The sequence below is a fragment of the Salminus brasiliensis genome, chromosome 10, assembly GCF_030463535.1.
Source record: "Salminus brasiliensis chromosome 10, fSalBra1.hap2, whole genome shotgun sequence".
Classification (NCBI taxonomy): domain Eukaryota; kingdom Metazoa; phylum Chordata; class Actinopteri; order Characiformes; family Bryconidae; genus Salminus; species Salminus brasiliensis.
In genome coordinates this window covers 29,823,378-29,846,764 of record NC_132887.1, presented here as the reverse complement: position 1 = coordinate 29,846,764, position 23,387 = coordinate 29,823,378, and the positions used below count along the sequence as shown (strand labels likewise).

Sequence of the window (23,387 nt, the reverse complement as noted above, 5' to 3'; positions counted from 1 at the left end):
GAGTGAATGGGTGGTATTGGGTGTGTTTGCTTTTGTGATATCACAGTACCAGTCTGTTAAAAAGGGGGTGTTTTTGCAGTTTAATTTCCATGCATCCACAAAACGATGTGTGAAACCTGGAGAGCGGGGAGGAAAAAAAATGACTGGGAAGTTCAACAGTGGTGGTCAGTCCTTGTCCTGGAGTACCCCTGCCCTGCACTCACTGCCCCTGTACAGCTGAATTGTCACCTTCATTTCAGTGCATCAGTGCATTTTTATACCCTTAATAGATGGGCATGATGGTGTGTGTGTGTGTGTGTGTGTGTGTGTGTGTGTGTGTGTGAGAGAGAGGGAGAGAGAGAGGAAGGGAGACTGAGCCCTGGACCAGTGGCGGAGACCCTGGCGATGACTCATTAAGATGCAGGGCGCAGGGCTACTGCCACAGCTGCGGGACACCAGCCCAGATCCAGAGTGAGAGAGAGAGAGGGGGGCGACCCAGGAAAAAGCAACAAAAGTGCACCCCCCCTTTCCCAGTCTTCAGACTTTAATTCCCTAAATCCTCAACCTTACTGCCTCTTTATTCTGCACCCTCCACCCCCTCACCACTCACACTCTCTCTCACACACACACACACACACACACACACACACACACACACACACACACACACACACACACACAGAGTCACCAGTGCTTCCCGTCCTCTCTCTTATCCTGGGCGATGAATGAGGAGGACAGAATGCAGCGGCTGCTCCCACAGGAAGTCCTCCCTTTGGGGTGTGGGCGGCCCACTGAAGGGACACTTACTCACTCACTCACTCTCCCACTACCTCTCTTTCTCTCTTTCTTTTTCCTCCTTTCTTTTAAATGATCTTTCTTTCTTTTTCTGGTTTGGTCTATCCTTCAATTTCTAATGTCCTATTTGTAATGATCTAATCTTACTATTAGATTTAGATACTAATTTTATCTAATTCTCTATTTCTTACTTTCTTTTTCTTTCATTTTTCCTCTTTTTCCTTCAAAATTTTATGATTTCTTGCTAATTCTATTTTTTTTTCTTTCTAGTAATCAATCAATCTTTCTATTTCTTTTTTCTTTCCAATGATCTGTTTCTGTGTCTCTTTTTTTCCCAGTCTTTTTATTTCTCCTTCTTTTTTGTCTTTATTTCTTTGTAGTGATTTATTCTTTCATTTCTTTTCTCTCTCTAATGTTCTTGTTTCTTTTTTTTCTAGTGATGATTGAATTTTCTTTTTCTGTTTTCTTTTGAACTTTTTCATTTAATCCAATTTAATTATTTCTTTTCAATTATGTTTCTTTTTTCTCTTTTTTTTCTTTCCTTCCAGTTCTTTCTTTTCAATAATCTGTTTCTCAGTTTCATTTATTCCTTGTGTCTTTCTTTATTTACAATTTTTTTCAGTTTTTTTTTTTTCTTTTTTCTTTCTTTCTCTCTTGCTTTTTTAACTTTCTTTATTTCTTTATTTATCTGTTTATATCTTTCTTTCTAATTCTGTCTTTCTAGTGATCTGTGTCTTTCTAATTCTCTTTTTTCCTTTAATCTTCTGTCTTTTGCCTTCTAATTCTCCTTCTTTTTTCTTGTCACTCAGTTTTGGTCTTTTTCATTTCTCTTACTTTCTGTTTTTCTTCGTTTTTTTTTTTTGTTTTTTTTTTGTTCTTGGTTTGTTGTTTTTCTTTTGTTGTCTCTTCATTTTTCTCCCTTCCATTTTTTCATTCTCATCCTCCTCACTCTGTATCCCTTATCCTTTTCTGTCTTACTTTTTTCTTAGACTGTTTTTTTTTTTTTTCCTTCTTCTTCTTTTTTTGGTCCTCTCTAACTTTCATGTCTCTCTTACTACCCCCCCCCCTCTCATAATTTTGTGGGACATGTTTCACATAGACACATTATCTTCTGTTCTTGTCCTGTCCTCCCCTCCAGTTCTGGTTCTCTTCCTTGTGGGTGTTCTTCTCTTTCTTTCTGTTTTTTTTTTTCTGAAACATTCTTTTTCTCCGGTAATCTTCACCAAGGTGACCCGGGCCTCTTAAGCTGGAAGCATGGAAAATAGTGTCAAAAAGTCATACTTTCCTGCTAATCCCAGGTCAACTCCTTCTGCTCAAGCTCTGATATTTAGCCATAAATCTGAAAGCACGGTCACTCTTTCCAGCAACTGAAGCCTATCTCCACCCCCCCACCCCACCCCCCACCCACAAGTATTTAAAACACTGGGCACCTTCATGCTAATTCGGCCCATCATAGACTCCAGCTGATTGCCTTAACTGCACGGTGACGCCGTCCCACACTCAGCAGATTCCACCACCTGATGTTTCAGCGGCTCTGATTGTGTGCCATCCATCAGTAGTGTTTGAAGGGAGAGTGTTTTTTTTTATGCTGTGTAAGCGTTTCTGTCAGATGTTTTAATATCTCGCTGATTCTGCTTATATGGCTTCACATTTTTAGGCATTTTAGCATTCTGCTCTTTAGTGCTCTTCTCGCACCCCCACCACCCCCCAGAGTTTGCACCAGTGGTTGCGTGAGACGTTTTTAGTGCGAGTGTGAAAGAGTTTGAGGGCACTTGTGTCTGTAACCGTGGCTTTGGTGCTGCTGGGGCAGTGCAGCAGTTGTCAGATAGAGATGAATCGTGTGTGTGTTGGATGTCAGATAGAGATGAATTCTCTTTTGAGTGCTAGAATCTTGCTCTTCATTATATTCCACTTTAGCCTGCGAGCATCCCTGTGCTGTGCAGCTGTTAAGCATGTACAAGCACTCTATCAGGCCCTGACAGGTCTCCACACACACACGCACACACACTCACACTCGCGTTGTGGCATCAGCACACGTACACAGTCATCGCTAATTCATCTCTATCTGACAACAGCTGCAGTGCTTCAGAAACACCGAAACTATGCATGTATACGTTATTACACTATATGTACACATGTACACACACATCCTTCCTCACACATGCCCTTGCGTGTAGAAGATGAAGATTTGTGCAGAAGGCTCACTACATTCCCTTTAACTCTCTCTGTCTCGCTCTCTCTCTCTCGAAAACTTGCATGAAGTGCAAGGATGACCCTATATAACCAGCTCTGAGTTTGCTTCCTGTTTCTGAGAATCCAGCTATCTCTGATCAGAAGAGTCTGCGCTGCTTCTATAGAAGCGTTACTGTGATTGGTCGGCTTGATAGTGGAGAAGTCCCTTTATCGCAGTGTCCTGAGCTGGCCTCTACTGCCTGGCTTCAGACTCTCAGACTGAATGGGACTTGTGTGTATTCTATGCGTGTAACAAAGCACAAATTCAAAACTCCAAAATATATCGTTGGGTCGATACATTTACAGACACAGCAAAAAAATAAAAAGGGTAATGTCTGAAAACATATTTACTACTTTGCTACTAAATACAGGACTTTCCAAAAAGTGAGTCATTATCTCAGCAAAAAAAAGGTAAAAATTGCAACACCAACTGAGTATGTTGACAAAATAAGAAGCTCTGTAAATAAAGTCTTGACTGTGTGGGTTGAAATCTTCATTAAGTCATTATGTCAACAATATAGGTTAATGTTATGAGAAGTTTTAAATTCAACAAAATGTCATTATTTTAATAAAATAAGTCATTGTTTCAATAAAGCCAAATTAGCAATTCACTGTGTGCTTGTTTCAATAAAAAAAAAACAAAAAAAAAACAACCTGGTTTCATTACTTCTATAAAATAGGTCATAGTATGCCAGGGAAATGTTTGAAGTCTTGGGAAATAAAATATAATGAAAATATGCATATTTTGAGAGAGAAAAATATTGAGTTTTTTAATTAAATAACATTAAAAACATTGAATTATTTATTTTTTACTGCATGAAAATAAGAAGAGCATCTCCTCTAAATATTCATATTGTATTTTTTTAATAAGGAAAACACAAATTGGTCAACACAAACATGGTGTTATTAAACAGTTTTTGGTCAGTTATTTACTTATACTGGAAATTCATCTTTTGTAGGAATAAAAAGTGGGAGAGCAAAATCTTGTGTTTTAAAATTTGAGTCGCATGTGCCAAAGTCAAGATTCAGTTATATATCTTGTTATATGTTGCAGTTAAAATTATTATATATTACAAACATCGGTTACAGTAGCTTTTTTTAAATACAAATAAGTACCAATAACTGGATTGCTAAAGTGTGCGTGCGTGCGTGCGTGCGTGCGTGTGTGTGTGCGTGCGTGTATATATATATATATATATATATATATATATATATATATATATATATATATATATATATATATATATATATATATATATATATAATATTTCTAACATTTCTGTGGCGGATATTTCTGTCTGTAATGATAAACACCTGAGAGCTGCTCAAAAAATGGGAAATATAACGGCTAAAGACATCGCAGTGAGCTGCTTTTCTAAACAAGTAGAAAATAATGATAAATCTTTTATGGTATACAATATTTACTTTGATATTATGATGTACATACAAAATGCATTAGTAGAGGCAGAGGTTTAAAAAAATGATATAAATTCCATACTTGGTACAGTAGGTTTGTTTGTTTATTTACTTATTTTTGGGACTTTCCTTCAAATGAAACGAGACTGAATAAATTCTTTGTCCTGTTGTAAAACATGCAGTTGGTCAGTGTTCTTTCAGCATAAAAAGCATTAGGTGAAGCACTAAAAACAGTTACGGTACAATGCAATATCGTCACAGTGCTGATCTCTAAATGTGTGTTTTTTACAGTTTAAATAAATCTAAATGTAAATAATTGTATTGTTCTGAATGTTGCCTAAATCACTCAGTTCATGCAGTTCTAAAAAGCTTCTATGGTCCTAGAGTAGTCCTAGTAGGCATAGCAATGCCCTTTGTGGTGTGTTGCAATTTTATTTGTTATTTATTACTTCTTTTATTAAAAAGGTTTCATATAGTAACACCCATGAAACACCCACTGTCCTAATGTTTGCAGACACCCCTTGCAATGAATGCATTCAGCTACCTTAAGCTGCACCCACCGCTGACACAGATGTGCAAATTGACACACACAGCTTGTCTAGTCCCTGTAGAGAAATACTGCCAGTAGAATAGGACTCTCTGAAGCAGAGCAACATGAACCTATTGGCACCATGCCTAATGCCAGGTGTGAGTTAGAGGGATATAAAGCCCTAAAGCTTTGGAGACGAGGTGGGGTGGTGGTCATTCAACATGCTGACCTCACTTATGCCCTTACTGCGAAATGCAATCAAATTCTCACAGCAGTGCTCCAAAATCTACTAGAAAATCTTTCCTGGACGGTAGAGACATTTACGCCAACAAAGCTGGATAACATTATTATTATTATTATTATTATTATTATTATTATTATCATCATTTGGGGGGTATAAAACAATGAATGAGCAGGTGTTCAATATTTTTATTTATATAGTGTATTGTAACGGTTACCTGAATTGAAGAACACCCCCCCCCCCCTTTTTTTTTAATGTCTTTTGTGCTTAAACCCATGATGTGAAATACTGTTGTGATTGCCCGCAGTGAGGGACTGTACAGTTACAGTGCATACGCTTTGTTCCTTGTCTGTCCGCTCCATCTTTAAACTCTTTGAGAGGCGAGAGCCGAGCGTGAAAAAGTGGAACCAGCGCGAGTGAAAAAGAGGAAGACCTGATGAAAAAAGGAAATGTGGGTGAATGTTGTGGTGGGTGAGTGGGGGGGGTGTTCACAGAAGCAATTTTATTAGAAGCTGGCCTATGTAAAAGGGAAGGTGAAAGAAATGACTAGACGGTCAGGCGGATGTGGTGGGCACGTCTGTGTCAGGTGATCGCGCGCGAGCAAGTGTAGTAAATAGTAGATGCCTGCAGCGTTGTGCTTTTACAGCACTTTTCAGTGGCGGTGTGAAGCACAGTGTGGGATTCTACAGTGTGCCGTAAATCAACTTGAGTGATTGGAGAAGGGGTTTCTGTTGGTGTTGACTTTTATGGGTTCTGTGTCCGTTAATGTTTGTTTTATTGTTCTACAATAGACAGGTTTTGATATTTTACTGTCTGCCCCCAAAAAACAAAAAAAAAAAAACAACAAAAAAAAAACAAACAAAGACGGATGAGGGATGAAGTATATGAATGTGTTTGCACAGAGATGAGCCATTTTATTCCTCAAGTCTGCTGGTGGGCCCAAAAATCACTCTCTTACTTACTATATACCTTACTACATAACGTGCATGTTGGTGTGATGGTCATTACGGAATAACTTGTACTTGCTGTATTATAAGCCATAAAAGTAACAGGGCTTCTAGTTTTTTAGACTTGATAAAATTAAAAACACTACAAGGCATCTCTGAGGGTGTCCTGTGGTGTTTGGCTCTAAGATGTTAACTGCCAATCCTTTAACTCCTGTAAGTTGGGAGGTGGGGCCGTCATGGATTGCATCAGTTGACCTTGGGTGCTGTTTTTTATTTTATTTAATTTTTTAAAATTATTCAAAATAATTTTTTTACTTTATTGAATTTTCTTAATATTTGTCATTTATCATAAATTTTATTTTATATATATATATATATATATATATATATATATATATAAAAAACGGTACTACAAAAAAAATAACGTTTATGATTACTGACACCAGCCAGGGGTTGGTGCGGTCTAAAGGACAGATCTCTGGTCCTATAAAAATTGGTGGTCTGGGGGTTCACTTCAAGTGATGCTGCATGCCTGGAAGCTCTTTGTGCTACGTGTGGGGTTGCGTGATTGGTTCATTTTGTCAGGTGACATCCTCATTTTATCGCTTGCATGGTCTAAAAATCTTCATACTGTGACTCCAAAAAGCTCTGTTCTTCACTGCTTGAGCGTTTGTATCCAAGGTGAACTGTGGATCGAATTTTTGCAGTCGATTCACAGTTCGACCTGAAGTCTCCAGTGTGAAGCAGCCCAGTAATAACCGGCCAAGAGTTGGTCCTGGGTGCGGACTTGTGTAGTGAAAGTGTGAAAATGCTCCAAGACTCCGAGAGCTTACTAGCTAACTTACCTAAGCCTAGCTAGCCGGCTTACATGGCATAACCTGTCGCATTACCACCAGTCACTTAACTTGATGCTCGGTGACCATCAGCAAATTGCTACTCTTCTTACCGCGATAATACGGTGTGCTGTGGTAATATTTGAAGAGTATTAAAGTATTTATTTAGCTGTTTATTTATGATTTAATATGAACTCCTCTAGATATTTGTGAACCTACCTATTTTTTAGTCTTGGGGACCTGGGATAGGTTCAGGTTACGGTTTGGTTTTTATTGTAGATATGATTAATGAGACCTTAAATACAGTTCAAGTATGTGTGAGATAGAAGCTGGGGACGGTGGGCGAGGGTAACTGACTGTAGTATGAAAGCAATTGCGATGCGAATCTCTGTGTGTGTGTGTGTGTGTGTGTGTGTGTGTGTGTGTTTGTGTGGCTAGCTGGGTGGCATTGCACGTCATGAGAGACAAGAGACACACAGCAAAAGGCCAAGCCATGCCAACCACGGTGGGCAGTGTACGTCAGCCGGGCTGGCAGACAAGAGCTGGACACTCTGTGTCCCCGAGGGCGTGCGTGCGCACGCACTCACATTCACAAAATTATGGCTATACTGCTCTGACTTCTCATGCGTGCTCACTAAAAAGGACATGTCTGCACACACACACACACTCAGAAATGCACACCCAGCTCACACACTTGTCCTCAGCTGTTAGTTCTAAACCATCATGTATCCTTTTCAGCAGCTCAGAGCACTTCTGCTCGGCTGGCACATGACTGGACTGTTTGCTGGTCTGCTTTCTGGATTAGGTGGAACGAACCATGGGGAAGTACTCATGCCTGTCGCATCAGACGGGCCCTCTCTGCTTTCTTTAAGCAGCACTGACGCCTCTACGCAGGTCGCTCTGATCTCTCCTCGGCTGTGACTGTGTGACGTAGCTCTGGGTTCTGACCTCATCACCCGGCGTGCCGCACTGTGTACATACTGTCCCAGGGACTGGCTTGGCAGCCGTTCAGCTCTAGAAAAGAGAGAAGGATGACGGGAAGGGTGGGAGGAAAGGAGGTGGGCTGGGAGGCAGATGGGTCAAATAGAGTTCTGTTGGACTGCTGTCTGCAACAGCTTTCAGTTTTAAAGATGAGCTCATCATGGCTGTGAATTACGTTAAGGAAATGAATTTTTGTTGCCCTGGCAGGTCCCCAAAGCACGTTCTTTCTGACCGTGTCTGCTGATTGCTTGTACAGTAGCATGCGAATGTTTGGGCACTCCCGGCTGAAATGGCTTCTGCTGTGAATAGTTAAGTGAGTAGAAGTTGAGGTGATGTTCCAAAGGCATTAAAGGATCTAGTTAAAAGGATTAGTACAGGTCAAGTGGAGGTCTGGAAAACCAAAACATATCTAAAAAAAAAAAAAAAAAGAAACATCTAAACAAACAGCTACTTTGACCGGGGTAGACAAACTTTTGAGTGTTGCTTTAAAGCACAGTTCTAATGGTTGGCCATGAGAAGTTTTTAAAAGTTTTTTACCGTAATTAAAGAAAGAAATGTTGAATAAACAGAAAAAAATAGAAATTACACTACACACAGCCACTACAACTAAACTAAGAAGTTGAGGTATGTGTTTTTGAACAAGGTAATAACCAAAATCATCAAAAGATGTGCAATAAACAGCTGGATGCATGCAAACACTGCAATACACCTGAATGTCAAAGAAATGAAAAGAAGACATAAGTGCAGTCACATGAATTGCTGAATTAAAGCAGCATTATGTGAAATTTTACCCTAAAATAGGAGCGTCAAAATCATTTTGAAGCTCCACTGACTTGTAAAAGGGAGAATAGGGCTTTGTCGTTGCCCCTCTGGGCTGCTGCACTATGTAAATTTGGTGAAGTGTGAAGGAAAACGTAATCCTGCATCATATTCACATAGAATACCAACTCTGCCCACATTACTGTTTCACTTTCAGTGACCGTATCTCCATATCTCTCAGCTTGTCCAGTAATGTATGTATATGTGAGCTGGAAATGGTAGTTCCTGCATAAAGCTGGGTCTTCAGTTGACGTTTGTACACAGTAAACTGTTTGGACAATCTGAGGAAGTTCGTTCCACAAATTTGAAGCTCAAAGTATTGCTCGGCTTGACCTACTTCCTTTAAAGTACATGGAAGACCTCTATATGGAAGTGTCTAGACTTTTCTCTGTTCTGGAACCAAGGTGATGGAACAAACAATCCCCAGGGTCCCAAGATCTTATGACCTCAAGACAAGTGCAGAGCAAAGGCAGTGACATGGTTGTTATGAGGCTTCGTTATTGTTGTGGACGCATCGTGGCACTTTTGCGTTCCCGCTGTAAATGTCAGTGGCAAGCCTGACGACACTCTTGTTCTCAGGCAGTAGATCGTAGGTTTAAATTTGAGTCTTGACAGCATTAGCACTCCTGAAACAGAGTGTGTTTTGATTGTGGAACCTCCTTACGCTGCAGAACAAGCGGCTGAGCAGGAGTTCTCCTCCCCTCGACGCCGCGATGAAAAATGGCAACAGCCGTAATAACATATTGGACATCTGCTGCAAATTGAAAATCGTTAAGCGCGCGGGGCTGGAAGGCGGATGTTCTCTCTCTCGTGACCCAACCCCCCCCCCCCTCCACTCCTATTGTGAGTTGAGTGGATGCTTGACGTATAAATGGGATGCGTGGACGTGACGGACTGCTGTTAAACCGCTCAGACCACATGCAGTGTGATGTCCTGCTTTTTTGGCCTTCCTTACCTGCAGCAAGCGAGGTACTTCTGGATTAGAAATGCACAGACTGAGAACTGTGGGTGCTGATATTTGGAATTTTTCATGTACACACAATACTGTGCAAAAATGTAGGCATCTGTGAAAATTATGATGAAAAAGCTCCTTACCTGGTTTGTAAATGTTTATTTACTTAGTGAAACATTAATATCTGAATAAACACTAATACCAATAATACAAAAAGTAGTGGTTTTACGCCACAGTGGCCATTAAAGCATTTCCGGAGTTCTCCACGGTAGTCTAGTACTATTGTCTATTATCATCATCTTACACCGGGTTTGGTGAATCAGTGCTTAATGATGTTAAATCAGGGGAGCACACAAGATCTCAACCACTTTTTTCAAAATGAAAAATTCATATTACTTGTATCTGTTCTAGGCTGGATCGGTATAGCGGTAATTCAGTATAGCGCAGATTTGAAAAATGGTGACTATCTCAAAATGACGTCATCTGTCCAGGAGATGGCCAAATAAGCACAGGCTGGGGGAGCTCACTTCCTAAGACCATTCCCTCAACTCAGTCATGAAGGTTTGAGCTGCAGTTAGCTAGAACACGGTCTTAGCAGTACCAGTCTCATTTCACCTAGTCGCTCGACTTCGCTCTCTCAGACACAAGGTTTTTAGTGACAACACTTGTGACAGTAGCTCAGCAGATCTGGTCTGGTCTACACTTTGGAGCTGTAGCTAAGCTGGTCAATCGAAGGCTAGCTTAGTGAGTGGCCTACAGATCCAAAACCATGGGGCAAAAACTTCCAACGTCCGCTGTCGGTCCTCTGTCCTTCAGACCTGAATTTGTTCTGTGGTGAGCAGATTGTTATCCTGCTAACTAAGCTGATGCTACGGTTGGCGGTTTTCCATTTATTACATGGTTTAAAACTGTGCAGCTTCACCCTGGTGACAAACTCAATGTTAAAGTTGCTCATTTTTCGATTTTGAAATAAGGCAGGGTGAGATTGTACGCCCTCCCCCCTTTGTTCCCATATGCTTAGTGCGCAATCTGCCAATACATACATTGAAAGCCCATCTGCCTGGATTAGCATTAAATATATATATCATTTATTTCTAAGACTAATAAGACGCCGAATTGTTGTGCAGTAGCCCAACATAACCTTCACATTCTGCTTCTCCAGTGTACACTAAATGACATTGGTGTGCAGTATCTCTCAAATCGAATCATTTATTGCAGATGTTTAATGCAGATAATGTTTCAAAGCAAACATCTGCCCATGCAAGTATAGTTCAGAGATCATCATGCATTCCTACTGGCCATGGAGGGCCCGAGTCCAGAACAGTTTGGTGACTTTCCTGCTCAAATACACCTTCCAAACCTGGCAAACAGCAGAGGAGTTGAATCAGATGTGTTTGAGCGGGAACGTCACCAAGCTATTTTGCCCTCTGGGATAGGAATTTGATGCCCTTGATGTACACTATCGTGGCTCTGCTTTAGCCTGTTGTAAGATTTACTGCTTGTTTATGAGTGGGTTTTGTTTAGCTCACACTAATGAGATGCTCATGGCGCTTTGTGTGTTCGTATTCACAGCGTAACTGTCCGTAAACCAGCCAAACTGGCCTCTGGCTAGCAAATGTAGAATCTTCCGTGTAGCGAGGCGTCGTATTTGCTTCACCTTTTGACGAACGGGACAAAGTTTTGACCTGTCAGACCAGTCTTCAGACGATGCTCAGTTCACTGAAGGGTCCGTCACAGCGGGAACAGACCCCAACTCCGCGGAGGCGCAGAGGCAGCAGTCAGCTCTGACTGATCCCAATCCAGACTAAAGTGGAAGGAGGAAATGGACCAATTAAGGACAGCTTGCTCTGCCGCTGCATGGGGTTAATACTCCTCTGCCGTAATTAAAAATGAATTGCATTCTTTCTCTCTCCCTCCCTCCCTCTCTCTCCCTCTCTCTCTCTCTCTTTCCCGTGCACTGGTGCTATCTCTAAGAACTGTTCCAACTTTTCTCCAGTCTCAGTTTTCCTTCAGCACATTGCAGATGCTTCGGTTGGGCCTTTTTTCTGATGTGTAAGCTTTCCCCCCCCCCCTTTTTTTTTACGTTCTGCAACATCTGGCGCACTGTCTCCCTCTAGTCTTCAGCAGAAATAGATGTTGCTGTGAAAGACAGCACTTTCAGGTGCAGGTTGTGGACAGAATGGGAGGTTTTGGCATCTTTTTACAGCGTTCCAGGACATGTGTTCGTAATTTGGATGAAGTCGGCCTGTCCGCTTATTCAGGTGGACCCTTTAGTAAGATATCCAATAGCAAATGGCGTGCATTATTAGCGGATGGTGGTCCGCTGGTCTGAAAACTTTTTTCAAGGTTCTGTACAATGCATTTCTTCGGGGGTTTTTTTTATGTATAAATAGTAAATATGTGACTTTTAAAAAGAATCTGATACACAAGCCTATTTACAACCCTGTTATTTTGTCTCAGAATGAAACTTAATTTCCCTTTTTCCCTCCCCATGGCTTTTGGGGGGGAGGGGTTGGGGTGAGGTGAGCCTCCATGGCTTGGTTTATGTCACCATGACTGCCCACAGGAGCCGCAAAGCATATTATAGCCCAGCCTAAGAAAACTTTGGTTTGTTGTTTTTAGCAATGTGACAGGAACACTGGAATTTTTTTTTGTAATTAAGTTATTTACCATTAAAATTAGTTACGATGAGATTCTTTATTATTGTTGTAGTCCTTTTAGTGCTTTCTCTTTGTCGTCAGCGCTGTAAGCGGGGAGCTAGATGAAGAGATTGCTAGCTGGTTGGTTGGATTAGCCTTTTTGTCTAGCAAGCAGATGCTTTGCCGGCTTCCCTGTGACCGTCTTCCGACTTCCTTGCACAGATACCTGCAGTTGCACTTCCTCTAACTGGCCAGACATTAGCTTTTTGCCTCTTAGCCTCCCTTCTGTTTACTCCGTAAGAAGCCAATGAGCTTAGCCTCGAAAGGCTTTTGCTAGTAGACTTGGATAAACTGGGAAATCATTTTTTGGGGTTTACAATTCCGATAGTTACTTCCACATGCCGAACTCCCATTATTCAGGCATGCCACGAGGAATCCAGCTTTCCATTCTAGCGCACAGTTTATAAACACGTCTTCTGCTTTTGCAAAGATGCAGGAGTAGTTTTCTATTGAAATGTCTAAGAAAGTTATCACACAAACTTGCAGGCTGATTTTCACATATTTAATTACATGTTCTCTCTCGTCTGCAGGAGAGTACATCAAGACGTGGAGGCCAAGGTATTTCCTGCTGAAGAATGACGGTACGTTTATCGGGTATAAGGAGAGGCCACAAGATGTGGACCAGCTGGAGACGCCGCTCAATAACTTCTCTGTGGCACGTGAGTATCTCAGCACGGTGTCGTAGTTCTTGGCACCCCACTAAACTGGGAAACCTGTTGAAATACTAATAGCTTTTTTCAAAATGTCTTCATTTTTTTCATCCAATTTGGTACTGCAGATTAACCCACCCGTTTGTAGCTCCCACTAGCACTAGTAACGCTCCCAAAACTAAGAGGGTAAGGACCAACACGTCTTCTCTGATACATGTGAAGCCAGCCACTGCCTCTTTTTCGAACTGCCCCCAATGCACCATTGCTAGGGAGCGGACACGCTCTGAGAAAAGCGCAGGGTCCCACGCTCCGCCACACCAGCTAACAGACGCCTGTGCCGGCCAACATCACTTCAGAGTGATGAGGAGAGAGAGCGCCATCTACCCACGTTTGCCTGTGCTCTCTCAGATTCCGGCCGCTGATGGCTAAGCGGCATGGCTCGGGATTGGAGATCACGAATCTTAATCTACCTTTCTCTCTTCTTTCCCGGTCTTTATTTCTCTTTCCCTCTTGGCAGGTGCATAGAGGTAGGAAGATTGGCTCAGGCGTAATTATGACTCCACTTCTTGTATCTGTCATTTCAAATTAAAAGCCTCTGCTGAATTTTTTAAATTGCGATTTCAAATAAGCAAATAAGAACTTCCTGACCAGATAAGGAGCTTTTTATACAGTACCGTATATGTAAACAGCCTCTGTTCTGATTGGCTGTCCTTGTACTTGTACTGTGCTTCATTCCAAAAAAACAAAATAAGCTTCAGTGTGATTGGGAGGAGCTAAATTGCTGATAGCAGTTTGTTGGTTTTCATGGTGAGGCCAAAACAGTGAATTCAGAACAGGCTATTTTTGCAGCTTAGTTTCTGTACATGCGCTGTATGGACTGTGGAGGGAATGTAGTTTTTAATCAGAGTTCTTAAACCTCGATTAACTGAAGAGCTGTTCTTGAAGCTGACATCAGATTACGCAAAGAGTGTCACCTAAATTACTCAACAGTAGAATGGATTTTTTAGACTGACCCGGAGAGCTGCAGGCTTTCAGCAGCTTGAGTTTCAGCCTCTTGTGGGTAGTTTGTGCAACACATCTGAACACGTTTCCTTTGATTCACGCTCTCCCTCCAAACTCAGCAGAACGGCGCCCCACCATCCCTGCCAGAAGCCACTTGAATGATTGAACAGGCTAATTAGACAGCCGTATTGTTTGTTAAAGAAAACGTTTCCTCCCTGACACTCGTGAGTTATAGTCGTTATTAGGTGGCTGATTCTCATTATTTATCTCGACTCTAAAGCAGCAGCAGCAGCAGCCGCAGCCGTCCTCAGCTTTAGAGGAAGGCAGGCAGGCAGTCAGTCAGTCAGTCAGTGGCGTAACGCTGATGATGTTGGTATATGCTGATGACGGAGGGTGCGGCGTGAGGCATTCGGAGGCTGTTGATGATCCCTGCTGGATCACAGTGGTGGCCTCCTGAAAGGTTCTCCATCTCCTCGACAGGCAGCTTATGTCTAACCCCCTCCACCCACCCATGTCCGCCACAAATGGCTCCATATACGGCTTCCTCTTCCACATATGTCTCCTAATGTGGCTCTGGTGGGGTCGCAACGAGCTGTTGGACCACTGTTGTGCTGTGTCGCTTCAAAAAGCACAAGTCATGTATTTTTTTTGTTGTTGTTGTTGCCGTTGCTTATGTTTTTTTTGTGCCACCAAAAAGACGCGAGGGCTAGTTTTTAACTGCTGATGATGTGGTGTTTTCGCTGGACTCTCCTCTGTAAGCACCAAGAACACAAAACTGTCGATTCATAACATCAAGACCTATCCATGACTCATCATGACTTTAACTGTGCTGTAAAGTAGTTAACCCCCATGAATCCACGGGAACGCCACTTATTGTATTCCTATATTTTACATAAAGACAGTTCCCAGTATCAAATGCTGTTCTGTGCTGGTAAGCTCTATTTTTTTTTTTGAATGATTGCGATTGCAGTTGCATGAATTAGGGACCGTACAATACATTGCAATGCAGCGCCTGACTCAGACAGCAAGAGACTAGAGTTCAAGGTCACCTAATTATAGCGCAAAAAGTGTACACCTCTGTAATATAAAGTGTAAAGCGTCCAAAACCACATAAGCAAGTCCGTTCAGATGTACAGGTATGTACAGTGAAATGTGTCCTCCGCCTTTTTACCCATCCATGGTAGTGAACACACACACACACACACGCACTTGCACACTAGCAAACTAGGGGTAGTCAGCACACACCCCCCCCAGAGCGATGGGCAGCCAACCCCAGCGCCCGGGGAGCTGAGCGGGTGAAGGGCCTTGCTCAAGGGCCCAGCAGTGGCAGCTTGCTGAGCCCGGGTATGGAACCCACAACCCTGTCATCAAGAACCCAGTGCCCTTACCGCTGAGGTTATTAGTGGGTAAAGAGTACATGCCTAATCAAATAAACTGAAAATTACGTTCTCAGTTCTGAAGTTGTGATTTTAGATATTTATTTTTTGTTTGTTGTTCATAATTTCAATATCCAAATATCAAAATTTAAATCACATCTTAAATGGAATCTGCAATCTAAATATATGTGCTTTGTTAAGCCCAGAGTGTGCATGCAGGTTACGCCTGGTTGGTGTTGCATAGTGGGTAACAACGTTATCTTCCTCGTGGTAGACTGGGGTTCGAGACTCACTGCACCAGTATTGGGCAAGACTCTTACCACTACATTCCCCTACCTGTGTGACTTTATTCAAATGGAAATCACTCTGGATAAGGGCAAAAAAGCAGAATGCCATTAAATATCATATATTTTCATTTTTATTATTTGTATTGCTGTTGTTATTAGTATAATTTAATTATATTAAAAATAATTCTGTATTGGAAATATTGACAAATAAATTGACCAGTAAATATAAGAATGACTTCTTATGGTAATGATGGTTTTTCAATGTTTTAAAATAATAATTACTAATACTAGCACCTTGAACTGCAAAACTCCTGCACATCACAGAACTGTTAAATTCTGGCTATTTAAATTGCTTTACTATTTTATAATATCAATGATTGATTGAATTTCTCAAATATTATTGTAATATTTTAATATTATTGCATATTTGCTTGAGAGCTGCTACTGTATCATATGTAATGGAATTCTGAATTTGGTGTATGCCAAAAATAAATTAATAAATAAATAGGTGCCAGATAGGGTTCTTTGTGTGGAGAACCTGTGGGTTGGTAAACACATACAGTGAAGGTTCTTTTAAAGCCTTTGAAAGGTTCTTCGTACACTCCAGAAGTGGTTCATTTATGGCATCACTCAGAGAATCCTTTGCGGCACCTTTATTTTTAAGAGCGTTCCCTCACACTCTTCCCTGACATGTCTTTGCTGATCTACTGTATTTGTGCTATGGAGATATTTGTTGTTTTGTTTTTTGCCAAACTATTTCTTTAATATCCACACGTTCTAATGATGTTCTGCAGCTGTACAGTGAGGGAAAAAACAAAGAACGAAGGCAGCGACTCGCTCCAGCGTTCTCTCTGCTTTTTGTTGGAGTGATGAAGTGCGTTATGGTTCTAACCGTAAAGAGAACCCCGGGACATGAGACGGGAGCGAGTGTTTGAACAGAACGTACACATTGTGTACAAAGCAAGCTGGACTGGACACCCGTGGACTCCCATGGTGCACCTGTTCTTGGTGCAGCTTGACTGGGGAGCTTCCCCACCGTGTGTGTTTAATGTAGTGCTGGAGATAAATGGAGATAAAGATAAATGACTGTAGCCATGACACACACTCTCTCTCTCTCTCTCTCTCTCTCTCTCTCTCTCTATCTCTATCTCTATCTCACATACTGCCTAACTCCCTCCCTCTCTCTCTCCCTCATGGGGTTCTCATTGGACATGTCCAGAGTGTCAGCTGATGAAGACTGAGCGGCCTAAGCCCAACACATTTATCATCCGCTGCCTGCAGTGGACCACTGTCATTGAGCGCACCTTCCATGTGGAGACCCCTGAGGAACGGTCAGAAGCACACACACCACCTCTCTCTCTCTCTCTCTCTTCTCTCTGTAGCGATATAATAGCTTCTTGGCTGTTCTGTAATAAATAGGGTTTTTTCTACATTTTTAAAGATATTAATATTCCATATCCATGCAAAGTAGATCCTTAAACACACAAACACACATCTGCTCTCCCACATTTAGTTGATTAATGCAATGCCAGTTGAGTGTATTTGTATGTATTTTCAGGTGTGGTATCGTCACATGTATCTAACTCAAACTTCTTTGTGCAGGGAGGAGTGGACCAAAGCCATCCAGGCTGTGGCAGACAGTCTGCAGAAACAAGAGGAGGAAATGATGGACTCCTCCCCTGACCCCATGGACATGGAGATGTATCTGACCAAACCTCGGCAAAAAGTGGTATGTCCCATGCCCTTCTCACACACACCAGAAGTGGTAGGTCGGTACTGTGGTGCCCTGAATGTTAAGTAAAGCTCACAGTTTATGTTAGAAGTCCCTCAGTGGCTCCTAAACGATTGCAGAGAGGTTAGGTTTCAGAAGCATTCTTGCTAAATGTAGACAGCATGTGGAAATGTTGGGGGGGGGGGAGTATTAATGAAAGTTTTTATGTTGCTAAATACAGAAAGATGTGTGGATAAGTGAGGATAAGCTGAAGAAATAAGGGGTTTGCCTTTAGCCGCCCAGGCCTGTGAATCAGTTGGTGCTCTGTTGTAAGAATCTGTATCATACAGTACTTTAAGTAGAATCCTCTGGATATTAACCTTTTAGAATCCAGTCAGTCTTCTATCCTCAATCTCCATCCTCTAACACTCAAAGTGGATTGAACTGCAGAGTTATTTTAAATATTTTTAATGTGACTAGCGGGTAAAAATGTTGATTTTAAAATGCTAGAATTGATTATAATCATTTAAAATAATATTTGGTGAAGTGTGTTCTCGTATAATGGCCAAATGAAAGTTTTGGGGATATTTAGGGGATACTTAAGTGTATTGTTTTTTCACTAGTGCATGAGGCATGACTAGTTCATAAGGTTACATGACTTTTATTACCCTTACTATTCACAGCAGTGGTTTATTTTAAAACCCTGTTCTTTGGTTATATAAGTAGCCCTTGTATCTGCTACGACTTCGCATGTTCCCATATTTTGCCTCCATAGGTTGCCCTTATTATTATGTCGCCAGGATGGCTGTGGTTTGTACTCGTGTAATAGAAGTTACTGCTTATACAGACACGTTTTCAGAAAAACCCTGTCTCAGTACTGTTGGTGCTGGTTAGCCTGTTAGCTTTCTGCACAGGTATCAGTCCATTCTTGAGAAAGTTCAGTAATGGAGGACAGTAAAGGCAGGACAGTTTAAGAGTGCTGTAGATTAGTGGAGTGTATCTAACTAAATTCACACATGTTAATCATGGTAAAAAGGTGTGCGTGTGTGCGTGTGTGCGTGTGTGCGTGTGTGCGTGTGTGCGTGTGTGCGTGCGTGCGTGCGTGCGTGCGTGCGTGCGTGCGTGCGTGCGTGCGTGCGTACTCTGGCAAACAGTGGAAGTCTTACAGAATTAAATTGCCCATACCAGACGAATAATAGCTTGAACAACTTTATACACAGCTTTCCAACATCTTTGTTGTGGATAACATCAGGGAATTTGCTACATATGGAAAGTCAAGTCAGTAAGAGAGTGCTAAACATCTCTCTCTCTCTCTGTTTTAGAGAGTTAATCTTATAGGAGTGAGGAATGAAACACCTCCATTGATTTACATGCATGATAGAAGGCCAAAGTAATTCTATTTTCTATATATATATATATATATTTGATTTTGAATTGATTATAAAAACAAAAACACCTTGAAATAAAGCAATACACCAGAAGAGGCTGTGGGTAACTGTGAATTTAGAGCAGAAAAGGGTGTTCTTACCCTCATAAGTCCCCCAACTTGTGGTAAACCCCCCTAATTTAATCACAAAAACATAAAATATGATACACTATACAAGTTTTAATGAAATACTTATTATTATTAGTTATTATTGATAGTTACAGTCCTTCCATCAAGAAATTAGTTTTACTTCATGGTGTGTTTGCCAAGCCTCTACATACAGGGAGCTTCCTAATCAAGCATTCTCCTTTCCTCCACCTCCATGGTCCTCCGCACACAAAAGGACGTTCGTGAATTTAAGGAAAATTTTATTCATGAACTTTGAATGAACTTTGGATCCCTGACCTCTTAAGAAACGTCTTAGCCCACAGCCTACGCCTCCGAGACTTCTGACGCTTTATGTGACTCAGATATGGGAAGCTTAATGCCACTTTGTTTCTCTTTAACATAACACACTTCCCTTTTGTGTTCTCACACACACACACACACACACATATGTGGGTTCCCTGTTGAACTAGGTTGGATGTTCTGCACACAGACAATTTTTTGTTTTGTTTTCTTCTACACTCTCCAGGCCCTTGGGCTTCAGAGGTCAAACATGTGTATGTATGTTTTGTGTGGAGTGGGCTCATAAGGGATAGGGGACAAATGTGCAATGTGTGGATGAAGATGTTGTGTAAATACTTGGGTGCCGTAAGCACAGCAGCTTTGTCATTAAATATAACCCGTGCACCTCCTCGCTGACTATTGTTAGAACCCGCTTGTTGACACGCCTTGTTTTTGTGCCGTTTCAGACTATGCATGACTTTGAATACCTCAAACTCCTTGGGAAAGGCACTTTTGGCAAAGTCATCCTGGTGAAGGAGAAGGCCACAGGGAAATACTACGCCATGAAAATCCTAAAGAAGGAAGTCATAGTAGCAAAAGTAAGTGCGTAAGTGTAAGGGTGTGGGAAGGTGGGGTTGATGTGTGCAAGAACGCATTGGTTTAGTAGAGTTTGGGGAGGGTTATTTGGCAGCTGCTGTGTGAGTGGGTACCCTGTAAGCACTAGACGTAAAGATGCTTTAATGACGAAATTGAGACTTTTCACAGTGTTTGATGAAGTCTTCTTTTTTTTATGACGTTAAGATATGTTGTGGGAAGTGGGATCACCAATTACCCAACCCATATATCGAAACACGCCTCCTCTGACACCAGCGTGACCAGGTCAGCCAACCCGCTCAGAGGAAGGCAAGAGTCAGAGCCGGGTAGGCAGTGGCCAGCATTGCACTAGAGAAAGCAAAACCAGTTGTGCTCTCTCGGGCCTTGGCTGCTGATGACTAGCAGCATGACTAGGATTCGAACTAGCGGTCCTCTGGTCATAGTGACAGCACCTTATTCTACTGGACCACTTGGTCCCCCAAAAATGTCTTTTTTTTTTTTTCTTTTGGTAAGGGGTCAGAAATGTAAATAGCCTGTAGTTCTACATGCAGTGATGTAAAAAAAAAAAAAAAAAAAACACCCCATGAAAACCATATTTTAATTATAAAGGACATTTGGCCTTTTTTTAACAATATTGAGAGATGGCTCTCCTTTTTAAGGCTTTTTTTTTTTTTTTTTTTTTTTACATTATTGTAACATTGTAGTAGCTTGGTGTGTGTGTGTGTGTGTGTGTGTGTGTGTGTGTGTGTGTGTGTGTGTGTGTGTGAGAGAGAGAGAGAGAGAGAGAGACTGAACACATATTACCAATGTACACTACCACCCTTTGTGATCTGTCTCTCAGGATGAAGTGGCTCACACACTCACAGAAAACCGCGTGCTCCAGAATTCTAAGCACCCCTTCTTGACGGTGAGTGACTACGCACACACACACGCTTCTGCCACTTCTCTTGTACGTCTCTGCTGCCTCTTCAATCTCCTCTCCAGTCTACAGGACTGAAACTGTCCTTACAATTGTTTACTTGTGGGGAGTTTGAAATGAGCAGCCCTCTCTACACAAGTATACAGCATCAGCCTTCAATGGGCCATTGTCCTCCTGTAGATCAGCCTAGGGAGAGAATGCGTCTGGATTCAGGTTTGATTTGCTCAGTTATAATGGCATGGGTTCTTTTCGCTGTGGATTTGAAATAAACAAATACAAATATCCATGAGCACTAAATATGTATTTAAATGTAAAGTTTTTGTATTATTATTATTCCAGGCAGCAGTGGCAATTCAAGAAATTTGCAAAAGGGCAGTTTTAGGGGCATTAATGTAAGCAAAAATATTGGTTGAAATAATAACTGAACAGCTCAAACTCAGTCTGTTTAAACCATTTAAATCAATTATAAATTGTGTCAAAAACAAATAAAGGCTTTCTGTGAAGCAACAAGTCATGAGGGGCGGTGCTTTATTGTGATTTCATCATAGAAAAGTTACAGTATGCGTTCATACACCTACTATAACATATGCCCTCAAATGGCTTATTGCTTTTATAAAATTGTTCAGAAATATGATGGTAAACATGGTAAAATACTTACATTTGACATAGGTCTTCCACCAAGAAATGTTTGTTAAAGGATGGTATTGTCGTCAAGCCTCATAGTTACCCATCATTGTATATTTCAACCATTGCATGTTTGCAGAACCGTGTGCCACAGTTTCGTAACATACCTCTATATATTGCAGTTGTGCTGTGGATTCTTCAGTTAACTCTTACACTCAGAGCCTAAAGCCCATTTCACACCAGATGTGATTCACTAAAACCATTCAGATCATGAGAGTTTAGTTATTTATTGGCTACGTTTACACAGCAGGCAAAAGTAGCCCAGATCCTTTTTCTTTTGAAATGTGACGCAGATGTGTGAACAGCCAAAAACACATTAAATCTGACACTTTCTATTTCGCACATTAGGACCACTTCCATACATGGTATTAAAATCCATTCCGATTGGCTAACCAATACACGGCAATGCGACTCCGTCTGAACAGCCAGACGGAATTTGTACTACTTTTATGTCAATCCAACTCGACATTCGCTGAGGAAAAGGGAATGTGGACGACAGACAGCAGTGAGGGATGTTTTTAGTGACAGGATAGTGAGGATGTCGCTTCAGTGTCAGGAAAGTAAAAAGCTTAAAAGTGAAGTTTAAAGAAACTGAGGTCTCAACAAGCTTGAACACATTCTCAGTGATGAGCCCAGCTCTCAGCCACTGGAACTCCTTCTGGAACTTGGAACGTGAAGTATGAATTGTATGTGAACGTGAAGTATGAACGTGAAGCATTGCACTTTTGGGGACGTGAACTGTTCGGATGAATGTCGGCTATAGGTTGCATTATATAGGTATATATAGGTAATATATAGGTTATATAGGTATATAGGTATGTATAGGTCAGATTTGGGCCATTTTACCTGCAGTCTCAGATGATCAGATTAAAGGAAACCGGGTTCTTTCTTTACCTGTCGACACTGTTGATGGTCCATGCTAGCAACCATCTATCAACAGCACAGTGGAGTTCAGTGACTAGGCACATTATTGCTTAATGCAGTTGTGAGGCGTTCATAGTGCGAATGTCACATATTTACAGTGATTTTGAATGCGGCGTTATAGTTGCATATGGGTTATAGTTGCCCATATAGTTGCCAATCTGATTTCAGAACTATTGGTAAATATGAGATTTACACTCTTAGTAAAAGAGAGCAAACTGCCCTCTGCTGAGGTTAGGGGCTTCTGCTGACACATCACAGTTTCATCACACCAGTTCAACAGTAAATTCATCTTGAGTGGAAGGCCTAAACTGTATAAACTGTGTATGTATAATCTATGCCTTTGCAAACCTCAATTTTCAGGGGCTGAAATACTCATTCCAAACGCATGATCGCTTGTGCTTCGTCATGGAGTACGCCAACGGAGGAGAGGTGAGTCTGGCAATGAAAGCATGTCGGCCAATCCAACTGTTCTCTATTTTAAAATGCTTGGCTATGATTGGATACCTTACCGCACGTCACTTCTCGTCCCTATAGCTTTTCTTCCACTTGTCGCGGGACCGGGTGTTCTCTGAGGATCGGGCGCGATTCTATGGTGCAGAAATAGTGTCTGCGCTGGACTACCTGCACTCTGAGAGGAACGTGGTGTATCGGGACCTGAAGGTAAGGACGGCCTTTAATCGAAGGACTCAATAGAAAATAATGAGCATAGCTTATGATGGAGCTTTTACAGACATTGAACACATTAGACACCCCTAATAACCACTTCTTTTTAAACTGCTGAACACACTTTGAGGAGAACACTAACTGCCAATTCTGTTATGTTCGCTAGCGGTGAGGGCAAGAGAGAGGGCCACCTACCCCATCCTCTCGTCTGTCTTTCTTGCCATTCTGTCTCTCTCTTAGCCTCTTTCCCTCCCTCTCTCACTCTCTCTCCCTCTCTCTCCTTATTGCTATCACTGTCATTTTCCTTCTCCCTCTCTCTCTGTCTCTGCCTGGCTGTCTGT

At 41.6% G+C, this 23,387-nt stretch overlaps 1 protein-coding gene across 1 annotated transcript in view; it reads left to right on the top strand.

Annotated features, from left to right (window-relative positions):
- The window catches only part of akt1 (v-akt murine thymoma viral oncogene homolog 1), a 64,131-nt gene that overhangs the window by 20,313 nt on the left and 20,431 nt on the right, over window positions 1–23,387 (top strand). The window contains exons 3-9 of the mRNA XM_072689761.1: window positions 12,954–13,082; window positions 16,958–17,069; window positions 17,341–17,467; window positions 19,730–19,861; window positions 20,698–20,763; window positions 22,744–22,812; window positions 22,918–23,043. Coding sequence (XP_072545862.1) covers window positions 12,954–13,082; window positions 16,958–17,069; window positions 17,341–17,467; window positions 19,730–19,861; window positions 20,698–20,763; window positions 22,744–22,812; window positions 22,918–23,043 — 761 coding nt within the window. The remainder of the gene's footprint in view (window positions 1–12,953; window positions 13,083–16,957; window positions 17,070–17,340; window positions 17,468–19,729; window positions 19,862–20,697; window positions 20,764–22,743; window positions 22,813–22,917; window positions 23,044–23,387) is intronic.